The 19501-nt window shown below is 36.8% G+C and overlaps 1 protein-coding gene and 1 non-coding gene across 8 annotated transcripts in view; both read right to left on the reverse strand.

Moving 5' to 3' along the window:
- The window catches only part of Zpbp (zona pellucida binding protein), a 184600-nt gene that overhangs the window by 131534 nt on the left and 33565 nt on the right, over positions 1–19501 (reverse strand). For 4 of the 7 annotated variants that reach the window (XR_380974.4, NM_001185153.1, NM_015785.2 and 1 more), the window contains exons 3-4: positions 7005–7130; positions 4031–4180 (exon numbers count right to left, since the gene is read on the reverse strand). Coding sequence is in view for 5 of the 7 variants with exons in the window: in NM_001185153.1 (NP_001172082.1) it covers positions 4031–4180; positions 7005–7130 (276 nt within the window). In the remaining 2 variants the exon portion in view is untranslated. Of the gene's footprint in view, positions 1–4030; positions 4181–7004; positions 7131–17905; positions 17970–19501 lie in introns of all 7 variants that reach the window. The other 3 variants (XR_003949479.1, XM_030246152.1, XM_006514755.4) reach the window with 1 other exon arrangement.
- On the reverse strand, positions 16228–16355 carry Gm26458. The gene has a single exon (XR_003949908.1). It is a non-coding gene; the product is annotated as a small nucleolar RNA SNORA24 (small nucleolar RNA).

The following is a 19501-nucleotide window of genomic DNA, read 5'->3' on the forward strand; positions in this document are numbered from 1 at the left end:
GTATAGCTGATTGGGAACCATTTCCATAAGAAGCAAGACATAGTATCCCTCACTCTGGTCCTAGGTGCCAGCTCCACCACATAAATGTATGTTCTCTTGGTATTTAATAGTACAACATTGCCTGGTTTGTGATATGTACATGGTGATTTTTCCCTATCATTATCATTTGTACAAACCACTACATAGCATATTTGCTAGCTTATGCAAATATGCTCTTACAGTAAGTGTTGAAGTATACGTGCAATAAACTAGGATACAGGAAAATAACAATATGGAGATGAAATCTGACTGCCTATTTAATTTAAAATTTTACTTGTCTAACTTAAAAAATGACATATTTATCATAACAATGTCTCCCTCTTAGAAATATAGAGTAGCACTTTTTTGAGTAAGCAACATGACAGGAAAACAGTAATAAATGGACATTTGTTTGGCACCTGGGCTGTAAAAGCAATAGCATGTATGTTTCTTATTGCTACTGCAACACATATTAGTTTAGGAACAACATGAGCTGACTTTAAGTTCTGGAGAACACAAATCTGAAAGACTTACTAGACTAAAATCAACACATATTCTTTCTGTAACATCCATAGGAGACCGACTTATTGAAAACTCCACTACTAGAAGATGCCTACATTGGGGCACATGGAACTCCTACCTCCAATGTCAAAGACAGTCACTTGACTTCTCCTTTGTTACCACATCTCCCTTTTCTCCCTTTTCTGCCTTCCTTTTTATAACAACCCTTGTAGTCAGGCATGGTAGCACACATGTAATCCCAGCACCTGGGGTGCGGAAGATAGAGAATTGCTGTGAGTTCAGGCCTGCAAGGGTTATAGTGAGACACGTCTCAGAATAAACACCTTAGGATTACATACACTAAGCCCACTCAGTTAAGTCAGGACTGTGATCTTTAATCTTCCTCATCTACTTGTCTAAATTTGTAATAGCATAGGAGATATATGTCTGGGCTGTCTGGGAGGATGTTTCCAGACAGTTTTAACTGAGGATGAAGATCCGCCCCAAATGTGAGTGGCATCATCTTATGCACTGGATAAAAAAAAAAAAAAAAAGGTGGGGAGAGAAACAAAGGGGAAAATAGAAAAGAACGAGTACAGCATTCACACCTCTATTCCCTAAGTCATGTTTCCAGCATCAAGTCTTCCTACCATGATGGACTATAGACTGTTTGAAACTATTAGAAAAAAGAACCTCCTGTCCTGAACATTTTTTGTCAGGTTTTGTTCATAGCAAGAAAAATTACTAAGACACTCTCTCCATAGAAAGATCCTTCATTTAATTCTAGGGTCAAGCCCCTTCCATCTTGTATGCTTATACTCACAGGCTCTGAAGATTCATGGAGACCATTTTGCCCGCCATTTTTACTCTACTACACATGTTCCCAGGAGTTTGAATGAACTTGTAAGTAACTGTGGTTTAGATGATTCTTTCTGTATTTTCACATTAAGTCAGCCCTCTTAATTTTATCCCTCAGTAGAATAATCTAAGGTGAGGCATCTATAGTGTGCTTCCTGATCCTAACAAAAAGGATGGAGGGATGGAGCCATCAACCATGATATGCAAATGGAAAAGCAGTTCAAACTATGGTGATATCACCACCATGATTTGAAAACATGGTTCAGAACTGCAGCTTTGATTGACCAACTAACATGTCAGTGATTTTTGCAGAAAAAAAATCACTTTGTTAATCAGCTATTAAGGCATACAACATAATGTATGGGTGAGGAGGAATTCTTTTAATTACCTGACTACAAATAGCAAAGTTCTTTTATAAAAAAAAATCTTGTTAAAAACATAAACCTTTAAAAAGATTTTTTTAAAAACCTAATCTGTTAAATTTCTAATAGCCCAAAATTAGAAATGTGTAGATGTCCCTTAGCAGAAAAATGGATAAAGAAAATGTACATTAAGACACTGAAGTATTACTTAGCCATTTAAAAACAAGATATCATGAAAGCAAATGGATGGAACTAGAATAAAAAATCCTGAGTGAGGTAACCAGCCCAGAAAGACAAAAATAGCATATGTTCATTTATATGTAGATACTAGCTGTTAAGTCAATGATAACTAAGCTACAATCTGTAGAATCACAGAGAGGAGTAAGGGAGTGAAGGGAACAGATAGATCTTGTTAGAAGAGGGAAGGAGAATAGAGATATGGGTGGAAGGGGGTGCTGGAATGGGAGGAGCAAGTGGGGAGGTGAAGGGAAGAGGGTTGAGGAGAGGAATACAGGGAAAGACTGCTGAAATTAAGAGCCATTGAAGGGCAGCATGGAAACCTAATACAGTACAAAACTACCTAAGATATATACATATATGAAGAGGATCTAAATGAAATTGCCAAATAATGGGGGTACAGAGCACCAACCGGCCATTTCTGGTCATCAAAGCTTCTAGTACTGAGAATGGGTTACATTTACATGAGTTGTTGGCCAAAGGTACTCCCACAGGAATCCCAAAATACCAAAACTACAGCCTGCTCTCCACAAACTGCTGAAGACAATACCTACAAAATGCAATGAACATGGGGATTATGAGCTGGTGCCTACAGACAGCCTTCACACCCACATTCCAGTGTCTTTGTTATTGTTATCCTTCATGTCCTTGAATGAGAAACAAATACCAAGCCAGCAACAATCCCTTATCTACAATGGCATATTACCTGCAAGATATGCAAGTGCAACAGTAGCACAAAGCCTGTGGGAGTAAACAAGCAATAACTGCCCTGACTTAAGGACCACTTCATAGAATGGAACTCATACCTACTTGATACTGCTTTGGGTGACCAAGAATCTGGGACTAACTAGCCCAGAGACCTAAAGTAAACCCAAATAACACTGTTCTGAAAAGAGAGAGAGAGAGAGAGAGAGAGAGAGAGAGAGAGAGAGAGAGAGAGAGAGAGAGAGAGAGAGAGAGAGAGAGAAGAAAAAAATGTAGGGATAATTAAATGACTCCCAATGATATTCTGCTACACTTGTTGTTCAGCCATAAGAGAAATTTCCTCCTGCTGCAGATGAGAACAAATATAGAAATCCACAGCCAGACATTACAGAGTTGAGAGAACCTGAAACACCCAACCCTAAATAGGATGTTTCTATCAAATCTCTTTCCAAAGGACTGAGAGAACTCTGCAGAAGAGAAAGCAGAAGAGGGAACAGAGGAAGCCAAGAAATCAGTGCCATCTAAGTCAACATGATCAGAGCTCGTATGAACTCGCAGAAAGGGAAGCAGCCGCCCAGGGCCTGCCCAGGCCTGCATTAGGTCCTCCGTGCTGATGTCATGGCTTTAAGTTTAGTGTTTTATGGAACTCTGGAATATGTGAATGAGTGGTTCTCTGATTCTGTGGCTCCTCTTAGGCTCTTGCTCGCTGTTGGGTTGCCTTGTCCAACTTTAATGTTATAGGCTTTGTTTTATTTTGTATTTTATTTTGTTTTATTTTTAATGAATGATTAAATGAATGAATAAATGAATGAATCAATGAATGAAAGAAAACCTTCTACTGGGGTAAAAGTTAACAACTAAACTGACGATTATACCTGCCCTGGAGAGGGAAAATGAGTTATCTCCATTGGAGTGACTCTGGACATATCAGCTACTCCAGGGCAGGCAGGCTTCATGTTCAGAAATGTCTGACCAACATATAATGGACACCACGGGTTTCATATGTATTTGGTTACAGTTTAGAGGAACATTTTGGTTTTTCTGGGGAGAGGGGGTCATGTATTTTATTTTTGTCTTCTTGGATTTGGGGAATTCTGCTGTTGTATTTAGGTCTTGTTTGGTTTCTTTCTTTTTTTTTTTTGAGAAAGAACTTAATGTTGAGTGTGTAGAGTAGGGAACAGGATCTGCAAGGACTTAAGAAAAGGAAGGACTTAGGAGAAAGAATATGATCAAAATATATTTAAATTTAAAACTTAAATAATAAAAAATATTAAAAACAAACCTGTCAAAATGTTTAAACATTGTAAAACGTTAAGAAATGTTAAAATATAATTAAATTCACTTCTTACCATAAACAATGTATTTCAGTTGAAGATTTTTAATAGATTCCTCTACAGTTGGTTTATACTCGAGGAAACATGTATAAACCCCACTCATGGTCTCTTCAAAGCTCTGAAATATGAGGCTTCCTGTGGAGGTCACTTGTGCAGTGGTATTTTCTAATGAAGACATAACATACAGCTGCTTAAAACACAATAGGGAGACAAAATACCAAACACTTAAAGTAACCTAAGAACCACAGAAATTTATGTTCACAAAACAGAGTTACTTAAAGTTACTTATTGTATGTGATGCATATTGTTAGTAGATGCCAGGATGACCTTAGAATCAACCAGAATTCATCAATTGTGGAATTGTCTAAGTTGTAAGAGACCAAGAATGGCATATAGACATAAAGCATCCCAGTATGCTCCTTGCACTGAAAGAGATGCTACCAGAAATACAGTACTATTTATGAAAATTTATACACATATATATGCAGTGCATGTATACATACATATTGTAAACAATATATAAGTACATATATATGGAACTCACTCTGTAGACCAGGCTGGATATATATGGAACTCACTCTGTAGACCAGGCTGGCCTCGAACTCAGAAATTCGCCTGCCTCTGCCTCCCAAGTGCTGGGATTAAAGGCGTGCACCACCATGCCCAGCCCAACTTTTGTTTTATGTCTTATTCTGTATAGGAAATGCTTGCTGATAATGAGTTATATCATTATGTTATATTTTTCCCTCTAGGCATAGCATTTCATGTGCAAATTATTGAAAATATCACTCAACATTAAAATATAAGAATTATTTTATGGTAAATAAATATATATATACCAAAATATATACTTTGTGTGTGTATATATATATATATATATATTTTCTGTATATACACATTGCATATGTATGTATATACTTCTATATATATGTATGCTATATCTTCATAGTATCTCTTTCAATTCCAAGAATATATTACTGTAATACTAAATATGAAAGTCAAAAGACTGAGCATCAAACAATCTATAAAGGAGTTATATTTAAAATATTTAAGAAATGCATTTTTAAAAAAAAAGCAGAGAATTTCATACTTAATATAAATGTTAAGCCTATAATATCACTTACCAGTGATCATTTACTGAATTTTACATGATTAACTCTAAATAGAAATTCACAAAGCTATTGTATTTGGCACAGGAAATACAGGGTTAAATACAAGAAAGCACACACTACAGATACTCATTAATTAATCATCTCATTTTAATTGGTCTGTCTCCATTCCTGGCTTTGTTATCCTAATACCTAGAATTTGACTACATCTTTGATAGGCCAGGATTTGGAGCTGTTAAAACTTTATAAAATTTCACTGCAACTTAGTTTATTATTTTAAAAATATGTTTATACTTATGACTTAGCTTAGATATGGACTAGAAAATATAAGGTGGAAACTTACTACTATTATTATGCTAAATGATCATAGCAATAAAAAGACTCCTAAGGACAGATTGCTGTACTCATAGATCAGTGAATGGATCACACCTCTTCAAAAAAGATCCTTCTTGCAGTAGATCGTAATTAACACAGACACCTGCAATTGGACAATGTGCAGATAGTGAGAGAATTTGGACCACTCAGCCTTAAATGGAATGTCTACGTCAGACCCTTCACACTTAGGCTCAGGGGCCAATGTGGAAAAAAATGTTAAACTACTGTTAAGAGCCAGAGGTGGTAATTGACTCCAAGGAAATAGTGTCTTCTGGACACAGAAAGGCAGGTACACATATGAATTCAGAGACTGTGACAGCCTGCACAAGACCTTCCCAAGTTTGAGCCAGCCAAGCTCCCAGCATGGAGAAGAGAAAGTGGTCACAAAGTTCCACCCCTTTCCAAGAAGCCATTTCCATATTTTATTTTTATCTGGAAAGATTATATTTCTTAGTACAATTTTTATTATGAAAAGAAAAATGTCTTTCCAACTTAAAGGAGTAACTAAATTATATACCACACTTTGCAATATAAATTGTGACACCAGGTATGCCGGCTTAAAAAATAAATGCTCCAGATTTCAACTTCCAAATCAAAAGTACAAAAACTGTCAACAGGAAAATTCAATACTTAAATGTTTATTTTCCAATGACAAAATTTTGGTATCAATATAAGAAGTGTTCATACTACACCATATGCTGCTGCTGCTGCTACTAGAGAATAAAAATAGATTTGATTGTAATTCAAATATTAGATACCTGTACATGAGAACCATTCACCAATTTCTGTAAGCTGCCCAGTCCCTAAGAATTTCTTTTTGCACCCTCGGTAGATATGAACACACAGCACAACTGTCCCTATGTTACTGAAGTGAGGTACAGGTTACATCAGATCTCCAGCAAGTCTTTGCAAAACCACACTTCCTTCTGTCCAAATGACACAGCAAGACTGTAGCCTATAATCCTCAGCACGGTCTCAAAACACCAATAAGGTTTTATAAAAGAAGCAAAAGTAAAGGTGATAGAGTCCCACTAAGGATATGCAAAAATGACTGTCCTACACTGAACAGACCTTTAGTACAAATACTCACTAGCTTCATTGATTAAAAAAAAAAAATTTTAAAAACCAGCTAAGCTATAAGTTCTAAAGTAAACAATAAATCAGTTATTAGCAAAATCAAATTCAAAATTCACAGCAAAAAATCATAGTTAAAATAAAATAGGTACATAAGTAAAAGAATAATAAAAACAAACTGATTTTCACACCAAATAATAACTTTTAAGACAGAAATGATTCTAGTACTCAATAAATACTGAAATTTTTACTGCCTTTATCCTTAATAAAAAAAATAGAGAAATGTTCATACTATCAGCATTGCTATATCAAATGCCAGGAGATTACATAGAAAATATTTGAATACATGGTAAATGTATTAGATACAAATATTTTTAAGTATAAGTAACTCTGAGATATATCTACTTAATTATAATAACTAAAAATCCTACCTGAAACAAGTTTTCCTTTTGGCCCATGCCATTGGAATGATGGGTCTACCAGCTCTGTATTTCTCAGTCGTTGGGTTACACATAGCACATGTGGACTCTTTTGATGAAGCATAACATATACGCTCACTGAAAATACAATATTAAAATGTTCCAATAATATTTTATGTTCTTTAATTGTCTAATAATATATTTTGTAGCTTGTTACATTTGCTGACATTTCTTTGGCCCCTAATACTTCTTAATTTTACTGTCTTCATATATTTACATTAAAAGGATACAGTGTATTTTATTTGACTGTGTGTGTGTGTGTGTGTGTGTGTGTGTGTGTGTGTGTGTGTGTGTAGTCGCCCACATGTTAGGGTATGAGTGTATGTAATGAACATGAATATAATATATTGATTCTTTTTATTCAGAGCTCACATAAATTGCCCAGTTTAATCTCAGAGTATAACTACAATGACAGTATTAAGCTAATTCTCTATCTGGACTCCATTTGTGTTATAAAAACCTCAGACACAAGCACAGTGGCTATATACATTTAGATGAGAGGAACAGTATACTACTTACAATGGTACAGCATAGTATACTACATAAAAATAATCATGTGATTTCAAAAGTTAGCTAATATATATAATGGTTGATTTTTTACTATTGTTCATCTTGTCATACGTTTAAAGAATCGTGGTAAACAGAGATTCTTCAGGAGATACAAAAGGAGCACGGTCAAAGATTGTGTCTCAAGAGCCTACTCAGACTAAGCTCTACGGAAAAGTCGCCATAACCCATCAGCAACCACATGCCACACTTCTCTCATTCATCACAGCCACATTTTTTTGTGATCCAGTAAAATAAAACTTACTTTTAGTAATCAAAATTCTTAATATTGAAAAGCTTTTATATTTTACCACAAAACGCATTTTAAATATCCATAGCCTTTGACTAGTTATGAAATCTTGTCTCTGTTTTGGGTATTGGTATTGAATTTTAAAATATTTTTTGATCACAAGATAATGTTTTTCTTCTTCAATGTTTTCATTCCTTGACTGATGTTCATTCATTGGTTGCTGCCCTATGAATCTTATTGATTCTGTATTTACTTAGTAATTATTGAATGTAATTTACAAACACTTTCTTAGGATACTGACCACTATGTTTGTAAATATAAGCATATGTAATTTTCTTATATTAATCTTTTATCTTTTTACTATTTTAAACACTTATTATCCTTAAATATTTAGTAATCAACACTATTACTATTGTTATTAATAAGCTAATGATTTAGGATCAAAACAGCCACATGAAAAGAATTTGGTATATTTCTTTCTGTTTCCTATCTCTGCAAGTATTCTTTACCATGTCCTTTCTTGTACATTGTGGTAAGAGAGATCAGGAAAATGCTTAGTGAACTGTACTAAGGTTAAAATTAATAGTTATTAGTCTAATAATTAATTTAATAAAATCCAGCTTAGAAACTTTTCAGCTATCCAATTTTACATAAAACTATAAAATTACACAAGTTTTATTTGATTCTCTCAATTCCTAACACCTTTCTTTCATTATTTTCTCATGAAATTAAACTACACTTTAAATGTCCCACTGGCAGCATCTGATTCCATTCAACGTTCTAATCCTGCTTTCCTCTTACTTCTGTTCTTCATTTCTCAGTTTTTGCCTCTTCCCATCTTCTTTTTTTTTTACTAGATATTTTATTTATATACATTTCAAATGTTATCCCCTTTCCTAGGTTACCCTCAGAAAATCCCTTAACCCCTACCCCTTCCCGCTGCTCCCCGACCCACCCACTCCCATTCCTGGTCTTGACAATCCCCTATACTGGGGCATAGGACCTTCACAGAACCAAGGGCCTCTCCTCCCACTGATGACTGACTAGGCCATCATATATAGCTAGAGCCACAAGTTCCACCATGTGTTTTCTTTGATTGGTGGTAGGTTCCAAGGAACTCTGGGGGTACTGGTTAGTTCATATTGATGTTCCTTATATTGGGCTTCAGTCCCCTTCAGCTCCCTGGGTATTTCCCTGGCTCCTTCAGTGGGAACCTTGCACTCCAAAGGAAATAGCTATATTAGGCTCCTGTCAGCAGGCTCTTGTTGGCATCTGCCTAGTGTCTGGGTTTGGTGGTTGTTTATGGGGTGGATCCCCAACTGAGGCAGTCTCTGCTCCGAACTTTGTCTCTGTAACTCCTTCCATGGGTATTTTGTTCCCTAGTCTAAGAAGGAACGATGTATCCACACTTTGGTTTTCCTTCTTCTTGAGTTTCATGTGTTTTGCAAATTGTATTTTGGGTATTCTAAGTTTCTGGGCGAAAAATCCACTTATCAGTGAGTGCATATCATGTGTGTTCTTTTGTAATTGGGATTCCTCACACAGGACGATATCCTCCACATCCATCCATTTGCCTAAGAATTTCATAACTTCATTGTTTATAATTGCTGACTAGTACTCCATTGTGTAAATGTACCACATTTTCTGTATCTATTCCTCTTTTGAGGAACATCTGGGTTCTTTCCAGTATCTGGCTATTATAAATAAGGCTGCTATGAACATAGTGGAGCATGAGTCCTTATTACAAGTTGGAACATCTTCTGGGTATATGCCAAGGATAGGTATTGCTGGATCTTCCGATAGCACTATGTCCAATTTTCTGAGCCGCCACCGAACTGATTTCCAGACTGTTTGTACCAGCTTGCAATCCCACCAGCAATGGAGAAGTGGTCCTCTTTCTCCACATCCTAGCCAGCATCTGTTGTCAACTGAATTATTGATCTCAGCCATTCTGACTGGTCTGAGATGGAATCTAAGGGTTGTTTTGATTTGCATTTCCCTGATGATTAAGGATGTTGAACATTTATGCAGGTGCTTCTCAGCCATTCGGTATTCCTCAGTTGAGAATTCTTTGTTAGCTCTGTACCCCAATTTTTAATAGGTTTATTTAATTTTCTGGAGTACCGCTTTTTGAGTTCTTTGTATATACTGGATATAAGTTCCCTATCAGATTTAGGATTGGTAAAGATCCTTTCCCAATCTGTTGGTGGTCGTTTTGTCTTATTGACAGTGTCTTTTGCCTTACAGAAACTTTGCAATTTTATAAGGTCCCATTTGTTGATTCCCAATCTTAAAGCACAACCCACTGCTTTTCTGTTCAAGAATTTTTCCCCTGTGCACATCTCTTCGAGGCTTTTCCCCACTTTCTCCTCTGTAAGTTTCAGAGTCTCTGGTTTTATATGGAGTTCCTTGATCCACTTAGACTTGAGCTTTGTACAAGGAGAAAAGAATGGAGCAATTCGCATTCTTCTTCATGATAACTGCCAGTTGTGCCAGCACCATTTGTTGAAAATGCTGTCTTTTTTCCACTGGGTGGTTTTAGCCCCCTTGTCAAAGATCAAGTGACCATAGGTGTGTGGGTTCATTACTAGGCCTTCAATTCTATTCCATACCTGTCTGTCGCTGTACCAGTACCATGCAGTTTTTATCACAATTGCTCTGTAGTACAGCTTTTGGTCAGGCATGGTGATTCCCCAGAGGTTCTTTTATTGTTGAGAATAGTTTTTGCTATCCTAGGTTTTTTGTTATTCCAGATGAATTTGCAAATTGCCATTTCTAACTTTGTGAAGAATTGTGTTGGAATTCTGATGGGGATTGCATTGAATCTGTAGATTGCTTTTGGCAGGATAGCCATTTTGACTATATTAATCCTGCCCATCCATGAGCATGTGAGATTTTTCCCTCTTCTGAGATCTTCAATTTCTTTCTTCAGAGACTTGAAGTTCTTATCATACAGATCTTTCACTTCCTTAGTTAGAGTCACACCCACATATTTTATATTATTTGTGACTATTGGGAAGGGTGTTGTTTCCCTAATTTCTTTCTCAGCCTCTTTATCCTTTGTGTAGAGAAAAGCCACTGATTTGTTTGAGTTAATTTTATATCCAGCTACTGCACTGCAGCTGTTTATCTGTTTTAGGGGTTCTCTGGTGGAATTTTTAGGGGCACTTAAGTATACTATCACATCATCAGCAAATAGTGATATTTTGACTTCTTCCTTTCCAGTTTGTATCCCCTTGATCTCCTTTTGTTGTCTAATTGCTCTGGCTAGGACTTCAAGTATTATACGGAATAGGTAGGGAGAAAGTGGGCAGCCTTGTCTAGTCCCTGATATTAGTGGGATTGCTTTGAGTTTCTCTCCATTTAGTTTGATGTTGACTATGGTTTTCTGTATATTGCTTTTATTATGTTTAGGTATGGGCCTTGAATTCCTGATCTTTCTAAGACTTTTATCATGAATGGGTGTTGAATTTTGTCAAATGATTTCTCAGCATCTAAGGAGATGAACATGTGCTTTTTGTCTTTGAGCTTGTTTATATAGTCGATTACATTGATGGATTTCTGTATATTAAGCCATCCCTGCATCCCTGGAATGAAGCTTACTTGATCATGATGGATGATAGTTTTGATGTGTTCTTGGATTCATTTAGCGAGAATTTTATTGAGTATTTTTGCATCGATATTTATAGGGGAAACTGGTCTGAAGTTCTCTTTCTCTGTTGGGTCTTTGTGTGGTTTAGGTATCAGAGAAATTGTGGCTTGAATGAATTAGGTAGAGTACATTCTTTATCTATTTTGTGGAATAGTTTGAGGAGAACTGGAATTAGGCCTTCTTTGAAGGTCTGATAGAACTCTGCACTAAACCCATCTGGTCCTCGGCTTTTTTGGTTGGGAGACTGTTAATGACTGCTTCTATTTCTTTAGGGAATATGAGACTGTTTAGATTGTTAATCTGATCCTGATTTAACTTTGTTACCTGGTATCTGTCTAGGAAATTGTCCATTTCATCCAGGTTTTCCAGTTTTGTTGAGTATAGCCTTTTGTAGTAGGATCTGGTGATGCTTTGGATTTCCTCAGGTTTCGTTGATATGTCTCCTTTTTCATTTCTGATTTCGTTAATTTGCATACTGTCCCTGTGCCTTCTACTTAGTTTGGCTAAGAGTTTATCTATCTTGTTGATTTTCTAAAAACAAACAAACAAACAAACAAAAAACAGCTCCTGGTTTGGATGATTCTTTGTATAGTGCTTTTTGTTTCTACTTGGTTGATTTCAGCCCTGAATTTGATTATTTCCTGCTGTCTATTCTTCCTGGGTAAATTTCCTTCCTTTGTACTAGGGCTTTTACGTATGCTGTCAAGCTGCTAGTGTGTGCTCTCTCTAGTTTCTTTTTGGAGGCACTCAGAGCTATGAGTTTACCTCTTAGGACTGCTTCGATTGTGTCCCATAAGTTTGGGTATGTTGTAGCTTCATTTTCATTAAACTCTAAAAAAGTCTTTAATTTCTTTATTTCTTCCTTGACCAAGTTATCATTGAGTAGAGTGTTGTTCAGCTTCCACATGTATGTGGGCTTTCTATTATTTATGTTGTTATTGAAGATCAGCCTTAGTCCATGGTGATTTGATAGGATGCATGGGATAATTTCAATTTTTTTTTTATCTGTTGAGGCCTGTTTTGTGACTGATTATATGGTCACAGTTTTGGAGAAGGTACCATGACGAGCTGAGAAGAAGGTATATCCTTTTGTTTTAGGGTAAAATGTTCTGTAGACATCTGTTAAATACATTTGTTTCATAACTTCTATTAGTTTCACTGTGTCTCTGCTTAGTTTCTGTTTCCAGGATCTGTCCATTGGTGAGAGTGGGGTGTTGAAGTCTCCCACTATTATTGTGCGCAGTGCAATATGTGCTTTGAGCTTTACTAAAGTTTCTTTAATAATTGTGGATACCCTTGCATTTGGAGCATAGAATTTCAGAATTGAGAGTTCATCTTAGAAGATTTTACCTTTGATGAGTATGAAGTGCCCCTACTTGTCTTTTTTGATAATTTTTGGTTGGAAGTCGATTTTATTCAATATTAGAATGGCTACTGCAGCTTGTTTCTTCGGACCATTTACTTGGAAAATTGTATTCCAGCCCCCCCTTTTTAGATTTTTTTTTATCCACATTTCAAATATCATCCCCTTTTCTAGTTTCCCCTCTGAAATTCTCCTATCCCTTCCCCCCTCCCCTTGCTCCCCAAACCACCCAATCCCATTCCTGATCCTGGCCTTCCCCTATACTGGGGCATAGAACCTTTACAGGACCAAGGGCCCCTCATCCCATTGATGACCGACTAGGCCATCCTTTGCTACATATATAGCTAGAGCCACAAGTTCCACCATGTGTTTTCTTTGATTGGTGGTATAGTTCCAAGGAGCTCTGGGGTTAATGGTTATATCATATTGATGTTCCTCCTATGAGGCTTCAGTCCCCTTCAGCTCCCTGGGTATTTCTCTGGCTCCTTCACTGAGGACCTTGTGCTCCATCCAATGGATGACTCTGAGCATCCACTTCTGTATTTGAGGTAGTGACTGTCTTTATCCCTGAGGTGGGTTTCCTGTATGCAGCAAAATGTTGCGTCCTGTTTATGTAGCCAGTCTGTTAGTCTATGTCTTTTTATTGGGGAATTGAGTCCATTGATATATTAAGAGATATTAAAGAAAAGTAATTGTTACTTCCTGTTATTTTTGTTGTTAGAGTTGAGATTCTGTTCTTGTGGGTATCTTCTTCTAGGTTTGGTAAAGGACTACTTTCTTGCTTTTTCTAGGTCATAATTTCCCTCCTTGTGTTGGAATTTCCCCTTTATTATCCTTTGAAGGACTGGATTCATGAAAAGATATTCTGTGAATTTGATTTTGTCATGGAATACTTTGGTTTCTCCTTCTATGGTAATTGAGAAGTTTGCTGGGTATAGTCACCTTGGCTGGCACTTGCTTTTGCTTAGGGTCTGTATAATATCTGTCCAGGATCTTCTGGCTCTCATAGTCTCTGGTGAGAAGTCTTGTGTAATTCTAATAGGTCTGCCTTTTTATGTTACTTGACCTTTTTCCCTTACTGCTTTCAATATTCTATCTTTATTTAGTGTGTTTGTTATTTTGATTATTATGTGTCAGGAGGAATTTATTTTTTGGTCCAGTCTATTTGGAGTTCTGTAGGTTTCTTTTATGTTCATGGGAATCTCTTTCTTTATGTTAGGTAAGTTTTCTTCTATAATTTTGTTGAAGATATTTACTGGCCCTTTAAGTTGAAAATCTTCATTCTCTTCTATACCTATTATGCTTAGGTTTGGTCTTCTCATTGTGTCCTGGATTTTCTGGATGTTTTGAGTTATGATCTTTTTGCATTTGCATTTTCTTTGATTGTTGTATCCATGTTTTCTATGGAATCTTCTGCACCTGAGATTCCCTCTTCCATTTCTTGTAATCTGTTTTTGATGCTCACATCTATGTTGCTTTCTATCTCCAGAGTTGTTTCCTTTTTAGATCCTGGATGGTTTTGTTCAATTCTTTCACCTGTTTTGTAGTGTTTTCCTGTAACTCTTTAAGGGATATTTGTGTTTCCTCTTTAAGGGCTTCTAGCTGTTTACTTTTGTTCTCCTCTACTTCTTTAAGGGAGTTATTTATTTCCTTCTTAAAGTCCTCCATCATCATCTTGACAAGTGACTTTAGATCCATATCTTGCTTTTCTGGTGTGATGGTGTATCCAGAACTTGCTATGGTGGGAAAGTTTGGTTCTGATGATGCCAAGTAACCTTGGTTTCTGTTGCTTCTGTTCTTATGCTTGCCTCCTGCCATCTGATTATCTCAAGTGCTTGCTGTTGTCAATATTTCTGATTGGAGCCTGTCCTTCCTACAATCCCAGTTTATTCAGGACTCCTCAGAGTCCAGCTTTCTCTGTGATCCTTTGATTGTGGACTCCTGTGAACCTGAGATTCTGGGTGTGTCAGAGTTCTTGGCAGTCAAGATTCCTCTGAGACCCTGAGATCCTGGTGTGACCAAGCTCCTGTTATCCTGGGATCCTGGAATCCTAAGATCCTGGGCATGTTACAGTGCCTGGAAGTGGTGTCTCCTCTGGGGACCATGGGGCTGTCTAATGTGTTCGAAACCAAGGTATACCAGCACCAATCATAAGGAACCCGAGCCACTGGTCAGGCAGGGCTCCGGTGTCCTTGCTCCTGCTGTCACAGGCCCGTCACAATTGGTTTGGAACAGATTTTGTGTTCCACTCAGTAGTGACCCTGAGATCACGTGAAGAGTCCTCTGGGGACTGTGGGACTGTCCACCGAATTCGCACCCAAGGTGACCTGGGGCTGGTGCTGACCGGAAGGGACTTGAGCCCCTGCCCACCTTCTTTAAGAAGTGTTCAAACATCTTTGCACCTTGCCATGACTTGTGGTTGACATCTTCTCTAATCTATCAGTTACATGTATCTCACTTTTCCATATCCTGTATCATTTTCAGATCATAGCAGTTCACAGGATCACCCCTTTCTGATTTTATTCTTGTATCAACCTAGTGTCTCTTGACCTTTGGAAAGTGAGTATAAGTCTCTCCTGCTCTGGCTCTGATAGGACTTAATGCCATTACTGTGACTTGCCTGTAGTCCTCCCACTATTTTTGTGATTTTAATTCCAGCAACTGCAATTGAGTTCAAGAGTTTCTCAGCACTATCAATAAACCAGAACAAATAGTATTCAATGACATCAACAATCAAAATGCACATTTTCAAATTGAACAGCTGTTAGCCTCTACTGAAACAAGACCTCTATGAAAAACATCACCTGCCTCCAGAAAAAAAAAAAAGTAATTAGAGCATACTGTTATGATCATGGAAATGCAGAGTTTAAATTTTTCTGGACATTTTACTAACAGCTTAGAAAAGCACAACCAATAAGCTGACAATTCATGATTGTGGGATTTTTTTCTCATAAAAATATATTCAACATTTATTTATTTCAGAGTTATTCACAGGAAATAACCTGGGAGTAAAGATATCCACATTTCTTATTTATTCATCAGTTCAAACTGTCACACAAACACACAAACACACACACACACACACACACACACACACACACACACACACACCTTCAGAGTTATCAATAACTGATCAGCACTTCCCAATGTAATTATATGTGTCCTTTGAAGTGAAAGCTCTAAAGACTTCAATTTCTCTATAACTATACTCAAATACAAACTATCTCTTGAGAAATAAAACTTTATTTTTGTGTCATGCCCTATTGACAATAAGACTAGGGCCCTTGTGGAACAGTTGCCTACAATGGAAAGATGGATAATGTGGTTCTGTGGTCCTTCATATATAGAAATGTTGAACAGTGAAGAATGTTACTTGTGCAAGTCAGACTCTGATACTATACAAAAGATAACAGCTTTTCCAATAAATAAGAAGCTCTTCCATGGCTACAAAGGAAGCATGACACAGCCGACAGGTCCCAAAGTTAAATAGAGTACAAATATAACATTTAAATAAATTCTATTACCATACTTAAAATATAATCAACACAGCTGCAAGCAACATCCCAGAGTGTTTGTTTTAAGAATCTTTTAAATACTGATTTTTAAAATGTATTTATACTTATTTAAAACAATTCTATTAAGAAAAGTAAAGAAAGTAATAACAAAAACTAGAGGTACAAGAAGCTGGGAATAGATCTACCCCAAGGGCCAGCTTTATACCACTCCTGGGCATACACCGAAAGGACTCAATACATTTATTTATAATAGCCAGAAACTGCAAACACTTTACATATACATCAGTAGATGAATGGATCAAGAAAACATGGTACATTTACACAAAAAAAAAGGTTACTCAGTTGTTGAGAACAACAATAACAATGAAATAAAAAAAACTGAAATTATGAAATTCCCAGGTAAATGGATGGAGCTAGGAAAAAGTCATCCTGAGTGAAAGTAACTCAGACCTAAAAAGACAAATAAGGTATGTATTCTCTTATATGTGGATGTTAGCTTTTAAGTCTGATGAGCAGACGTGTGTGTGTGTGTGTGTGTGTGTGTGTGTGTGTGTGTGTGTGTGTGTACATATGTGGCCAAAGAGATTAGGTATTGAGTAAGTAATGAACAAAGAGGGATCTCTCTAGGAAGGGGAAATATAATGTGCAGTTATAGACATTAGGTAAGTAGAATGGGAGGAAGAATCAGAGATGGGAAGGTAAGAGAGGGTAGTGGAAGGAATCTAAGCAAAAACAGCTAGAACTAAGGACCATTTGAGAATTCACATTGAAATCTACTAGCGTAGAAGCTTCTTAAAATATATAGATATGTGAAGGAAGTACAAATGGAATCACTAAATAACATGGAGAGGCAAAGCCCAAACTAAATATCTCTCATCACCAAATGAAATATCCAGTGTAGGAATAGGTTACAAATAATTGAGTTGTTGGCCAAAGAGGTCCCATGAAAACCTCCGAACAACCTAGGTTATATTCCCAAGATTATTAGTTGCTCTCCACAAACTGATGGCAAGACCTTATTGATGAAGGTAACACCTACATAATTCATTGAACATGAAGATGTGGAACTGGTGCCTACCTATAGCCTTCATCAACTAGTGCCCATGGTACTCAAAGGTACTCTACTCTAACCACAGGAGAAAGCTAACCAGCAACCAATCTGGAAACCCTCAATCTACAACTGTGATCCATCTGTATTAAACAATGGTGCAAAAGTGGCACAAAAGTTGTCAGGAATAACCGACCACTATCTGATTAGATTTAAGACCCACTCCATGAGATGAAAACCCTGCCTGACACTGCTCAGATAGTCAAGAACTTGAAACTAAATGGGGTATGGACCTAGGGGATGACCAAACACTACTGTTCTGTTAAAGGAACACGGCAATAAAATTCCTCTTAACTGCATTCTATTATTTATATTCATTGATCATTCTTGCTCGGCCATCATCAGAGAAGCTTTCTCCTTTAGTACACAGGAGCAAATAAAGAGACTGACCACTAGACAATATGCAAAGAGTGACAGACCTTGGAATACTCAATCTTAAAGGGGATGTCGCCATCAAGTTCCTCTTCTCAGGGCTCAGTGAACCTTGCAGAACAGGAGGCAGAAATATCGTTAGAGCCAATGGGGACAAAAGACACCAACAAAACAAGGCAGCCTAAACACAGCAAGACTGATGCACATGCACATATGAACTCACAGAGACTGTGTCAGCATATACAGGGCCTGCATATGTCTAAATCAGACGGGGTCCCAGTGTTGAGCAGAAACAAACCTAATCTGCAAGTAACAACTGCTTACAAAGGAAAATTAGTTTTCTCCAATGGAGTCTCACTAGGTATACAAGCCACACTTAAGGGCAGGCCCCATGCCCAGCAGCAGATGGCCAACGCAAAACATTATCAATGGAATCTTTGGAAGTTTTCGGTTTTTGGGTTTTGGTTTTTGGGTTTTGGGTTTGGCTTTGTTTGTTTGTTTGTTTTTGTTTTTGTTTGTTTTTTGTTTTGTTTTGTTTTGTTTGGCTTTTGGTTTTTGGTTTTTCGAGACAGGGTTTCTCTGTATAGCCCTGGCTGTCCTGGAACTCACTTTGTAGACCAGGCTGGCCTCGAACTCAGAAATCCACCTGCCTCTGTCTCATAATTATTTGTCTGGGCATTTTGTTTGTTTAATTTTTTTTAACCTCAGACATCTTTTCTTATATATTATGGTTGTGTTTTTGTGGGATTTGTCTTGTGTACAAACACTGTATGTGTTCTCATCCCCTTTGTCCATTTTTTTTCTATTTGTTTTGTTCTATTATGGTTAGTTTTCCTGTTTTTGTTTTGTTTTGTTTTGCTTTTAGTTGCCTGTTTTCTAATGAGAAAAGTGTGGATTTGGTGGGTCTTGTGGAAGAACTGGGGGGACTTGTGGAGAAAAACTATGATCACGCAAAATCTATTTTCAACAGAAATTAAAATTATAAAAAGTTATACTAAATAAAACATGATAATGTAAAATATGTAATGTGTGATCAATGAGTCTAGAGAAAACAGCATAATGATGGAAATGGAATCTTTAGATGTTAGAAACAAAAAGACACATTATTATGATCAAAATGTTACTATATGGGCAAAAGTAAAATTATATTTATACCTTACATTATTTAAAAAAGTAAATTCCAGATATACTAATGTCCTAAAGTCAAATATTTTTTTCAAATCCAAAACAATATTTTCTTTGAATTATCAAAAAATCCTTAATGACAAAAGTACACATAAAATATTAATTCTTTAAATAGTAATTTCTGTTAATCCTATACAGCCTAAGATAACAGATTTAATCTTAAGAAGTCACTTGCAAAGCCAAAGATGATCAACTGGAATAAACAATACAAGTAAATACAAATAAAAAGTAGCTCCTTCAAAGACACAATTGAGGAAACTCATGCACAAAGGCAGCATAACCTTTAGTTTAGGAGGCACTGAAATGCTGAGTGACATTCTACACGGTAAGGATGTGGGAAGATGGCTGCTCTAGGCTCAGCTACTGGAGTTCTGGCTGCTATATGAGTGACAAGAATAATTGGGTCCTCTGTTGTGGAACCTCTACCTCTAGATGATCAGACCCAAACTCTCTGAGTA

This window comes from Mus musculus, chromosome 11, assembly GCF_000001635.26.
Source record: "Mus musculus strain C57BL/6J chromosome 11, GRCm38.p6 C57BL/6J".
NCBI lineage: Eukaryota > Metazoa > Chordata > Mammalia > Rodentia > Muridae > Mus > Mus musculus.